Source organism: Anopheles maculipalpis, chromosome 2RL, assembly GCF_943734695.1.
Source record: "Anopheles maculipalpis chromosome 2RL, idAnoMacuDA_375_x, whole genome shotgun sequence".
NCBI classification, from domain to species: Eukaryota; Metazoa; Arthropoda; class Insecta; order Diptera; family Culicidae; genus Anopheles; species Anopheles maculipalpis.
The window spans coordinates 96,512,644-96,525,009 of record NC_064871.1 but is presented as its reverse complement, the minus strand read 5'-3'; the positions used below and the strand labels follow the sequence as shown (position 1 = coordinate 96,525,009).

At 49.9% G+C, this 12,366-nt stretch overlaps 2 protein-coding genes across 2 annotated transcripts; one reads left to right on the top strand and one right to left on the bottom strand.

Annotated features, from left to right (window-relative positions):
* Position 1: 1 nt before the first annotated feature.
* On the bottom strand, positions 2–6,614 carry LOC126567687 (endoribonuclease Dicer). The gene is made up of 7 exons (XM_050223904.1): positions 6,522–6,614; positions 5,818–6,219; positions 5,066–5,726; positions 4,638–4,978; positions 3,987–4,241; positions 3,457–3,904; positions 2–3,000 (listed from the first exon to the last, which is right to left on the bottom strand). Exons 1-7 carry the CDS (start codon positions 6,612–6,614, stop codon positions 2–4), a joined length of 5,199 nt encoding a protein of 1,732 aa, XP_050079861.1.
* A 1,333-nt stretch (positions 6,615–7,947) lies between these two features.
* LOC126568033 (vang-like protein 1) lies at positions 7,948–9,789 on the top strand. The gene has a single exon (XM_050224432.1). The coding sequence runs from the start codon at positions 8,008–8,010 to the stop codon at positions 9,784–9,786; it is 1,779 nt and encodes a 592-aa protein (XP_050080389.1). The 5' UTR covers positions 7,948–8,007; the 3' UTR covers positions 9,787–9,789.
* The last annotated feature ends 2,577 nt before the right edge of the window (positions 9,790–12,366 follow it).

Sequence of the window (12,366 nt, the reverse complement as noted above, 5' to 3'; positions counted from 1 at the left end):
TCTATACCATTTTGCTCAACGCAATCTTGGCTGCGGCTCGTCGAGCATCTTCCTTGTTCTTCCCGAACCCATAAACCCTCTGCCGCTGGGAACGGTACGTGTAGGTCAGCTTCACGTACACCACCTCATCTTCTACGATCGGTGCACTAAAGTGGGGTTTTGCTTCCGGATGCTCGTACAGCTGCCGTACGATCTGTATCGGCGTATCCCGGCCAAACGACGCAATCTCATCCCGCATCAAACGGTAGCAAACCTGCCAAACCACTGCGAGATCATTTTTGCAATCGAGATAGATGGCACCGATCAGTGCCTCGAACACATCGCCCAACACCTTCGGCACGTCGACGTACTCCGCCATCGATATGTCGGACTCTTCTGTCAGCAGGCGTACCCAATCTCCCGTCCGATTGTTGTTGTGTCTTTGCACGTCCACAAACTTCCCGATCGTATCGGTTAGCATGGGCGATTGGGACAGGATGAAGAGGTGCAGATCATACCGTACCAACACACAAGCAAGATTTACATTGTTCACCAGCGACGAACGGAGATCGGTCAGTTGACCCGGGGACATATTTGGATTGCGCTCGAAGATGTGCATCGAGATGAGAAAGTCCAGCACGGCATCACCGAGAAACTCCAGCTGCTGGTAGGATGACGTTAACCTATGCGACGTGTACGAACTGTGCGTAAAGGCTTGCAGGAGATAGGTACGGTTCTGGAACCGATATCCCAGTATCGATTCAATCCGATCCGGATTGCACAGCAACTGATCAACCTTGTGTCGGATCGGGAAGTAGTCCGCCACTTCGTACCGGCCCATCCGCAGTACCTGTGCCACATCTACGTCTTTCGGCACGATGCCCAGATGCGACAAGATGCGGCACGACCGCTCGTACCCGACCGTCTTAACGCACACACCCATCAATGCTTCCGTTGCGTCCGCTACTACCTTGTCCGGGATTTGGACCTGCTGCAGCACACTGTGCAACGTCGAACGGGACGCTTGTTCCGCTTTCTCGATACGGGGCAAAAATCCTTCCAAGGTGGTTTGCGTCACTTCACCTCGCTGTATTTCGTCCTCGGAAAGCTTCAGATTGTACAACAGGGCGGGCGATTCGTTCGCCTCGACCATTGCCTGCCGGATCGGGCCCGGAACACTGGACAAGGGTGGCACCCAGTCGTTTTTCGGATCGAAACCATGCACCTTTATCTTACCGGGCAGCCCGTAGTTCATGGCGCAGTACACCAGATTCCGGTTGCTAACCATGCGGCTCTTGCAAAAGGTTAAATAGCCTTCGTGCCAGCTCGTATGCTGGAACAGAATGTACACCGACACACCGAACTTGAGAAAAGCGTCACCCAACACCTCGAAACGCTCTAGATTAAACACATCGCTGGACGATTTGGTGGTGATGGCTTGTAGCAGATCGGCCTGCTGCAAAGGAACGTCTTGCGTGTTTTCCCACGTTAACTTCAGCATTGCTATCTCACTCAAACGTCCATCGTCCAAACCGTCTGTTATGGCGGGTATATCGCGTCGCTGCATTGTCACTTCCTCAATCACCTCGGTCCGATTGAGATTGAGGTTGGCCACCAGCTCATCCACCTTGTTCGTATCGGTCATCGAACTGTACACGCTGGTAACGATCGTTTCCACGCGCGGGTTGTATTTGTTTACAAAGCTCGCAAAATAGTCGAGATCGAACTTGTTCAAAGTGTCCCAATTGCGGTCCAAATCCTTTGGCTCTTCGGTTTCTTCCCACGGGTAGGTAAACCGATCGATCACCGAGCTGGATTCATTGTGGATCTGCTTCAAAATTTCGAGCAAAGACTTTCTATCCGGTGTCTTCTCCAACGCCCCCTGATGCGTGGCAACCGTTGCGAGCTCTTCCTCGCTACTGTCCTCTTCCTCTTCTTCTTCGCTAAAGTTGCTCGATTTGCTTTGGATGTGAGACGATAAGCGGTCAACAGTAACGGGTTCCAGTGTTGTACACACCGCGCTCCCAATCTGCGCCCGTTCCGCCAGATCTATCCGTATGCCTTCCGCAAGCAGCAGAAAATGCACCCGATGCAGTGCACTCGGTAGTAAGGTCGCCTGCAGCCAATAATCGGCCGGGAATTCGTAATTGTGTACCAGCTCAGGTATCAGCACTTCTTGAAACTCCCAGTTCCGTGCACGTGTACTTGCACCACCGTCCGCCTCCCCACCCGGATGCAACCGGTTCAAGCTCGTCGTAATGCCCTTCACCTCTATCAGAAACTGATCCTCACGCCGTGTAATCACCTGATGGTGCTCCTTGTAGAAATAGTCCTCGTACGAATTGTACTTCTCATTCGGGAACGCACTTATTGGCCGCAAATCATCGCGCACCTGCACCACCACATAATTCTGATCCGGATCGTTTTTGTACCACGGATGTATCACACGCAGCTGATAGGCTTCCGGCTCAAAGCGTAGATTAGCGCGGGCCCGCGGGCTTAACTCCGTTGCCGACCGAAGATAGGGAAACCGGTTAACCAGGTCCCAATCGATACACTCCCCGCGCACCATCGGTACAACGATGAACCCATTCTCTTCCGGCTGAGCGTCCAGCACGGTAAACGGTTTCCAAACCTTCAACAGATCCCGAAACAGCATCAGATGGAAACGCTTCAGGCTCTGGAGTGCGCCCGAATCGGGCGCCAGGATAATTGGGATCGGTTTCGGCACCAGTTCCACCTCGATTGGACCAAGCGTAACGAACAGCTTGATCTTGGCGAGCGGTGGCAGTTTGTTGCGCGTTAGAATGCCAAAACTATTGCCACTGTTGTAAAGATCGCTTAGAATTCGAACGCTTTCGTGACGGGCGCTCGCTTCGAAATGAGCTCGTGTGCGGAGGATGTATACGTAGCATCCTGGTTCGCCGTCCGTGCGCGGTGTACCACCGATCGTTTCCTGTGGGTAGCAAATCTTGTGACTACGGACGTACTTCATCGTTCCTGGCTGGGCGTTGCGGGGTTCTTGAAGGAATAAGCGAGAAATGAAAAAGAAATTTTAAAAACCCACGTAAAATGCAATGAATTAATAGGGCACGGGCCAGAGAAGATTTCAAAATCCAAATTTCAGATCCTCGTGAGTGTTTTGAATTGTTTTCGTTTTGCAATTGTTTTTTGAGGTACAGGTGCAAACAAACAAGAAATAGAAAATCCTGTAGAAAAAGCTGAAATCGTAAATTTGAGAGTTTTTGACAGTTCAACATAATTATCCACAGTTTGAAATTTCCCGTGGCCCGGGGCCTTTCTTCACGGGGCCTGCCACGTGCAGGTAGCTTGTGTATGCGCCAGGGTCCCAAAAAGCGATTTAAAAGCGAGAAAATTTCACAAACACTCATGAGAACTTGAAATTTTGATTTTGAAATCTTTCGTGGCCCGCTGCCCCAACGAATGAGAGGATATGAAACTAGTGCTAACGATTACCATTGGCCATGTTGCGCCAGTGCTGGAAATATTTATCGCTTAACTCCTCCACTTTGTCACGGTTTGATATGGGCAGCAGATTCATGTTCAGCTCTCCCGCTTCGAACAGCTGCTTGCACGCATTGAATGCGGCGGACTGTTTGGCCAACTTCACGTTAGCCATCGGCTGGCCGACTATCACTTCGCGCACTGTCGATTGAAACGGCAACTTCACCGACACCGTCACCTTGCCATCCGATGAATCAGTACGGTGCCAGGTGACGTTGCTGTCCGTGAATAGATCGCGCGGCATACTCATACAGTATCGGTTCAGCAGCTGAATGGAGGACAGCACATCCAGCTTGGCACCGAACGGTGTATAAAACGGTGGTATCATGTCATCCAACAGTTCTTTCTCTACATCGGCTATCAACGGTTCGGGACGATTGATGGTTTTGCCAATCAATTCCTAAGTCATCGGGCAAGGGAGAACGTTGGTTAAACAAAAAATGGCGTTTAGAGCGGCAAAAGTTAACAGGAATGCAACGAACCTGCTTCAATCGTGCTTCGATAGCACGGTACCTTCTGATGCGGGATATAAAGGCTTCCTTATCCTCGATCGACGTCATCAGCAGATAGGTACTGGTTTTCATCCGAGCTCGACCCTTCGACTGCATGAACGCGGCGTACGTTTTAGGCTCATCGAACATGATCACCATGTTGCACATCTGCAGATCGATGCCTTCCTCCAGCACATTGGTCGCGCACAGTACGTTGATTTTGTGCTTTCGAAAATTTTCAATGACCTGGCGCAAAAGGTTAAAATCGATTATCGATGTGTTGAGCTAGTGTTGTGCGTTCTGAGCAACAGTGAGTGAGTGAGTGATTTAAACCTTTCCAATGAATGTTTAACATAAACTTCTCACAAAGAGTTACAACTACAACTCTTTTGGGATTCGAATCGCAAGGAATGTTTAAAATCTTTTTTGAATCGTTATTATCAAACTCACTCCTAAGGAGTTCATAGTCGCCCGAGGGATTCGAACGAATCGCAAGCAGGGGCCGCCTTCTGCCTGGACTGCCAAAAGCGTTGAAAAAAGAATGAAATCCCAGTAGGTAATGACTAAGAGTGAATAGATTCCTTGTAAAAAGTTGTTGTTCTCATCACTACTTAAGACGTTCTCGTCCCCCAAAAACCTTACCCGACGATCCATTTTGCTAACAAGTATCGCATCAATCGACTCATCCAACGGAGCATTCGCACCAACGATAAAGTCCGGGTTCACGAGCGATTCTTTCGTCGAATCAGCACCTTCCAGTAGCGACTGGAAGTAGATCTTTATCAAATGGTACAAGACTTTGGCGGTAAAGCGGCGCGTCACAAACACAATCGCCTGCTTTTTCTGATCGTCATGTGTGCTGTAAGACTGTTGAAGGTACTGGAGCAGTTTTTTGACTCGATCGCTGGAAAAGCTAATGATTTGCTGCACTACGCTAAATCCACTCATTGCCTCTACCAACTCATGGCGCACCATGTCGCAAACTACGCAACAAAAAAACGAGAAAAAAACATAAAACGATAAAACAGTACGAAAGGAAACTAATTCGCTTATATCGTGCATCTACTTACACGAAATCGCTGAACGATAGACCTGTCGTGCTTTGTTACACGCCGCCTGGCGTTTGCTCACCTCCAGCTGCACAATCACCGCCAGTATGGCCAACGACGCCGGATACTGGCCCAACTCTTCCATCTGATTTTTAAACTCGTTCAACGCTTTCCTCACCTCCTTGATCGGTTTCGACGTAGACGTTAGTAGTGTTCGATTGGACTGGGTAGAATACTCTGGCAGATAGACATCTTCGAGCATTGTCATGAACGTTTGCATCCGATCCAGTATGTCAACAGCGAGCTTTATTGAATGGATGGCTGGCATGCGGTACGGAATGATAACCTCTTGTGGGTTGGTGGAAAAGCTGGCCACCTCTTTAAACTCCTCGTAGTTGGCGACGGTTGCTATAGTTGCGCTGAACGTGTTTTCCAACCGTTCCAGCTCGGCCGGTACAAGCTCCGGCAGCTTAAGCTCCTTAAACAGCAACGTGCCCGAAAGACCCAGCACACGGGGCCGATCTTTGGCCGGTGCCGCAATGATTTCCTTCATGATCGCGTGCATCGGATGCTGCCCGACAGCTCGGTGACATTCGTCGAACACGAGCAGATTGATGTTTGCCGGCTGCATGTACCCGTGCTTTAGCACATCCAGCAAGATTTGGGAGGTGCAGATGATTATCTATTTATTTCAACACCCACCCAAAAATGGAAGGAAAAGGGAAAAGTAATCAAGCCATCAGGCCCCAAGCCTCGCATCGCAGCCGATTTACCTGTCCTTCACTAAGCTCACTGTGCCAACGGTCACTTTTCCACGCGTCCACATTCACCTCGCTCGTGTACAGCTTCACGTTGAATGGCATATGACGGGTGAAGAACTGTGCCTGTTGCTTTGCCAGTGCCACCGTGTTGGCGAGGAAAAAAGTCCGCTTTCCACCTTCATCGATCTTGTTCTGCACCTGGTAACTGATCTCCTTCATCACCATCAGTGCGATGTAAGTTTTGCCGGAACCGGTCGGCAGATAGACAATCGTATTTTTCGCCAAACATATCTCCTTCAACTGCGACTGGTAATTTCGAGGTGCGAAATCCTCCATCGGTTGAGTACTGGTGTCACTTTCCTGTGTGTTTCGGTGAGAAGTAGAAAACCCCGGTGAATTAACGCGGACGCACGCCTAAACTGAATCGTTTCGTTATACTCTTACCATGGTACAGAAGTTGACAGAGAAGTTGCTTCACGTGGATTAGTCACCGCTATGTGAAATTCCGACACAAGTCACAAGAAACAAGCAGGCGAAGGCTAACGCTAAAATGCCTATTTTTTGGCACATCCGCCCCGTGTTATATTATTTACCAGTAACGTGGATGTATTACATTTTTTCCGGAAACTTAATTTTAACACACTTGATAACGTAATAAACTAATTGAACAAATGCATCTAGCGGACGAACGAAAATGATGTAGTAAAGCTAGTTACGCGCACGTATTGCTGTACTGCAACCAGTGCCGGGTCCAGAAAGAAAGTACCGCCCAAGGCTGCTAAAAACAAGGTGTACATTGTTTGATGCATGTTTTCAAAGTAAAAAGTAAATATTATTTAAATTTTCTTTTTCTTGTCATTTTTGGGCACGCATGCGAAAGAAAACATCCTCAATTTAAATAGTCGATAAAGTTTGAGTTTGTGCCAAAAATTTACCGAATGTAAAAAAATAAATTGAAATCTTTGGAAGCTCTGTGTCAGTTGTCATTGCGATCACTGACGTTCAATATGGCGACCAGTTTACATCGCGGTACCAGCCCGTCAGGCTTGCACGCATTGAAAGCAAAGGGTGCAAGTTGCGTACATTAGGCACTAGCTGTAAAATCCAACCAAATAGCCTGCCACCATTTTCCTCTAGTTTACAGTGGAATAAGGTTGTGAAGCTGCCGCTCCGGTCCGTACTTTTTCACTCCGCGTACAGTAATCACCAAAAAGGGATGGTATTGTGAAAAGCGTTTTATGCTCCAGGCCCAGTGCGTGCTTGCGTGCGTTCCGATCCCTTTTTTGTGTTGTGTTTGGTGCGTGGCGTTGTATGCCAGAAGTCATTCAACCCCTAGAAGAATAAAATCGATGCATTGTATCGTCTCTGGTTGGCCGCGTTGTGCGAAATTTCGGTTGCTCGTGTGTGAAAGAAAGAATTAGGAAAAAAGGTGTTATAAAAGTTTATCAGAAAGTAAAAAAATGTGCCCCAAAGTGTGCGTTTGTGTGTCGTGGGAACAAAAAGTGCAATTAAATTCACGTTTCCCATTCACCTGTGCCTGCAATTAGTGCTCCTCCCCCCCGTCAGTGCATTCCATAAGCGAACTGGTGTGTGTTAGTAGTGGTGCACCGTGCTGTGTTTATTCTCAAGAAAGTGAAGCGTGATGATTCGTTCGTTTAGAAGAAATCTTTGTTAACGTGGAAAACGGAAGAAAATTGTGTATTTCTTGACCGACAAATTCTGCGACAACAGAGCGTCTCAGTACTTCACCCCTTCCTGTGTGTTTGTGTGCATATGTGTGCGTGTGTGTGTGGTCAGCAACGTCCGCTCGATGCGAGAAGGGCGGCCAAGTCGGTGGTTAGGAACGAGCGCTAAATAGCTAACTGTAAGGGCCGGTTTTTCGTTTGTTTCGTCGTCGTCACCAACACAATTATACAGCGCCACGAGAAGCGTCATTACGCAGCACGCCGGAAAAGAAAGCATGGAATGGGCGGGTGTATGAAACTGCGGCAAATATGTAACTCGTACACATATCGTCAGGTGCGGAACACGGTGTCACAAATCAGAACTTTCCGTTTTCCGTATTTTTTGTTTGCCGGAACAGCTAATTAAATACAATTACATAGAGAGGAGGTTGTAAGGCAGCAGGTGGAAAGGACACTTCTTGCTAATGACGGCAGCCGCAGTGTCCTCATTCGTCACGACAGCAGCACGATCGTCTCGATGGGCACGATGATGGAAACGGAATCGGTCAAGTCGGAACCGGGTAGCAAAAGCAGACGATCACGCACAACTCAAAACCAGCAGCAGCAGCAGCAGCAGCAGTCCCAGCAACATCACAGCACACTTGGATCGCATCGAACGCGTCATTCGCATCGCAGCAGCAGCAACAATCATTCCCGCAGCGGCAACAACCCCAAGCGTCCGGATATGGCACCGTTCCAAACCAGTGTCAACCTGGGCGACGATGGTCGGGATGGGCAGGAAATCATCGAGGTATCGATCCTGCCGCAGGACGAAACGTGGGGCGACAATACGACCGCCATCACGGGCAACACTTCCGAGCAGAGCATTTCGATGGAGGACGTCAGCTATTTCCAGATGTCGGACGATCGTGGCGTAGGGTTCGCCTGTCAGCGCTATCTGGAGCGCGGGTTAGCCGTACTGCTGTGTGCGGTCGCCTTCGTAAGCCCACTGGCCATGGTTGTGCTGCCGCGGCTTGGCTTCTTCCCGTCCGCATTCGACAGCTTAGACCTGACGCAGAACGAACGGTTGCGGCTGGTGGCGTGTAATGCCGAGTGCAAGGGCATGCTGGTGTCGTTGGCCGCCCGGCTATTGCTGCTAGCGATCGGACTGTGGGCCCTGTTCCTGCGCCAACCTCTCGCTATTATGCCGCGCATCTTTCTGTTCCGTTCGTGCGCCCTGCTGCTTGTGCTGATCTCTTCCTTTGCCTACTGGCTGTTCTACATCGTCCAGGTGACCGAGGGTGCCCGCGCAATTGTTTCCGGTTCGTCGGTGGTCGATTACAAGACGCTGGTCGGGTACGCTACTAGCTACTGTGATACGCTGCTGTTTGTGCATTATGTATCGGTTGTGCTGCTCGAGATTCGTCACCTACAGCCGCTCTACCACGTGAAGGTGATCCGCAGTCCGGATGGCGAATCGCACAGCTACAGTATCGGGCAGCTTAGTATTCAGCGGGCGGCCGTATGGGTGCTGCAACGGTACTACACCGAGTTCAGCATCTACAACCCATACCTCGAGCGGTTACCGGTGTCGAAAGCGCAACGCAAAGCGGCCGCCGTGTCTTCCTTCAAGTACTACGATGTGGACGGGGCCACACCGGCCCAGCAGCAAAGCCAATCGCGGGCCGTCCTTGCGGCCCACGCTCGTCGCCGCGATTCTTCCCACAACGAGCGCTTCTACGAGGAGCACGAGTACGAACGGCGGGTTAAGAAACGACGGGCCCGGTTGGTCACCGCTGCCGAGGAAGCGTTCACGCACATCAAACGTCTCCAGCAACCTGGCGCACCGCAGCAGCATGAGCAGCAAGGCGATGGTGGAAGTACGGCCCCGCCCGCCATACCGCTCGACCCACAGGAAGCGGCCCAAGCAATCTTTCCCTCGATGGCAAGGGCGCTGCAAAAGTATCTGCGCGTGACGCGCCAGCAACCGCGCCACACCGTCGAATCGATCCTGAAGCATCTGGCGCACTGTCTCAAGCACGACATGTCACCGCGTGCCTTCCTCGAGCCGTACCTCGTCGAAGCGCCGGTACTGCAAAACGACAAGGAACGACGCACCAACCACAACTGGTCGCTAATCTGTGACGAGCTGCTATCCCGGCCACTCTCAGACGGCTGCACGTTCCAGCTGATCCAGAACGATGTGTCGCTGACGGTGTCGATACACCGGATACCGCACTTTACCGTCAGCGAGGAGGTGGTCGATCCGAAGTCGAACAAGTTTGTGCTAAAGCTCAACTCCGAGACGAGCGTGTGACCGGTGGCGGTGGCGGTGGCGGCAAGGTGCGGCAAGCTGGGGAAGGGGGGCGAACAACGGCGGACCGAAATTTTACATCAACTAAACCATCTACTCATCACCGGTAAGCGCCGAAATCGGAAAATTCAGGACCGGTTAGTGTGAGCACGCAACCGGCGAGGTATGAGCACATCACACTTAATTCCCTCTTTACGTGATAAGGTTAGCTTGTAGGGCTAGATCAGCCAGTTGGCCAAGTACTCTTTCTTCTGCTGGGGCTGTAACATCTCATGCAGCTGGCCGCCGGTTCATTGTGAGTCACTCGCCAAAGAGTAGTAGGAAGTAGCAACGGAGGACGAACGAAGACATCCGGAAAGCTAAGCGTAAGCGGATCGAAACAGAGACCACATATCCAACGCTCCTGAGATTAGGTTTAAATAGTACGCCGCTATTTTAATTCTAGCGTGCTTTTTGCTCCTGCACACAACCCCATGGGTCACACACACACACGCAACATGACCAAAGTCAAGTGAAAGGAGACTAGACCCCCCCCGGAAGGGATACACGGTATGCCGCACCACCCAGGGTTGGCGGACTAATGACGAAAATGGTGGAGTCTGTGTCGTCGTTGGTGCTGGGTTTAAACATTTAATGAAGACACACAAACACACGGATTCGGTCGAAGAAGCGGCACGATTATTCCTCGCCCCGACGCCCGATTGCATTATAAAACAAAGAACCGATCGATTAGGCGACAGGCGGGAAAGCTCCTCGTGGGGAAGATGAGTTTCGGTGCCTGTCCTAAACTTTAATTCGTTTTTGATCGCAACGAGATCGGCATTTTATTTGTGTGTGTACCTCCGTCACGTGAGAACAATCGTGAGTTTCTTGGGTGCTTCTTTGGTGGGGTCGTTAAAACGTCAACCCGGCTTTTCCGGTCCTCTAATTGTCTGAATCTTGGATACGTTACTCTCGTCGCTCCGAGAGTGATGTTTGCAAAGCTTCCCACAAACCTTTCCAAAGGGAGAGTCACTTTTCAGACAACTCCGGGCGAAACCGTAGCTATACGCGCAGGTGTGTTTCTTGACGATCATTTCACGGAAAAAACGGAACTGCGAGAGGATTGGTTCGTGTGAAGGTTTTCCGATCGATCTTCTCGTCCATTTTTTTTTTTTTTTTTTTTTGAGAGGATTGATCGAATCGCTGCAGTTGACAACCGGAACGAATCGAATTTGTTGCCACCGTTCTCCGTCTTCTTTAGCTCACGATTCATATGCGGAGCGGAGTCCTGTTGCTGTAAGAATTGAGATCGTGCAAAGGGAAGAAGTCTGAATCGAACCATCCGGTACGAGGCTGCGGAAATCCTACGATCAATCGAGTGTGGAAAATTGCATTCCGTGGGTATCGGGCATTCTTTTCCATCAATCTTCGTATCGGCATTTAGCATTGTTAGCTGCTTTGTTACCGGAAAAAATCTGGTATTCATCCCCCTCCATGCCGATGGCTGTTGCTTTTTGCGCCAACGCCTAAAAATATGCAACGGAGGTTAGTTCTTTGCGTTAATTATTGATGCATATCATGCCGCTAGTAGTGCTCGCTTGTCCGTCACAGGTAGCATCATTAATATGCCCCGCAGGTTGAAACTATTTTCCCTGTTTTGTCTTGTTGGACACTGTAGTTAAGTTCGCGTTCAACGTCTCTTCCATATCGTTCCGCTTATGCAAGGAAAACATTAGGAAGATCGCGACATACAATGGGAAGCGCCAAAAAGGCATGCCGAAGAACACCAGCAAGATCAAAGCGAAAAGCCCGCGCAATCGTGAATCAAATTCCGTTTCCAGTTTGCTGTTGCTGTCGAGTGTGTGGTTTTGAGCTACCACTCTGCCCCTCAACGTCCAGCGAGAGCTATTAACGGTCGTCGTGTGCTGGGTGAATAAATTGGCCCAGGGTGGTCACTCGCCGAAGATGTCCATTCCGAAGTGTCGCTGCAAAGCGTAAGGGAGAGAGAAACAGAGCTATTCGCTCTCGAACCTATTAGTCGGATTTGCATATCATTTACTAATCAAATCATAATCCTCTACCAGCTAATAATCGTGCGGTACCGGGTGTGTCTACCGGGTAGTTTATCGGTTTGATGCTTCGGCATCATGACTGGTATGTCTACATAAACCGGATTCACTTTTTAACATCAGTATTTTGTCTCAGCATGTCCACCCTTCTTTCTTCAGTATTGCACAGGGTGTTCAATATATTCGAATACACTTTAAAAACGAGCTCACGCAAAAACGAGTAATGAGATCCGGGGAACTGGGTGGCCATGACATCTTATCTAGAAAACCCCGTCAAATTCTCCTGAACACCACGCTTGGACGATATTCGCCGTGTGGGCCGGATCGCCGTCTTGTTGGAAAATGTAAGGATCCTTCCCGGAGAGATCTTGAAGGGCCAGAGCCACAACCCAGAACCTCTGGTTTGTAGTACGCGGCGTTAATTTTGACGTTTTTCTCACTAAAAAACAAGTGGGAGCTTCACACGCATGGATACGGCGCCAACCAAACCATCACCGACGCGGGGCATTCTAGAACCGTGGGATGTTTATTT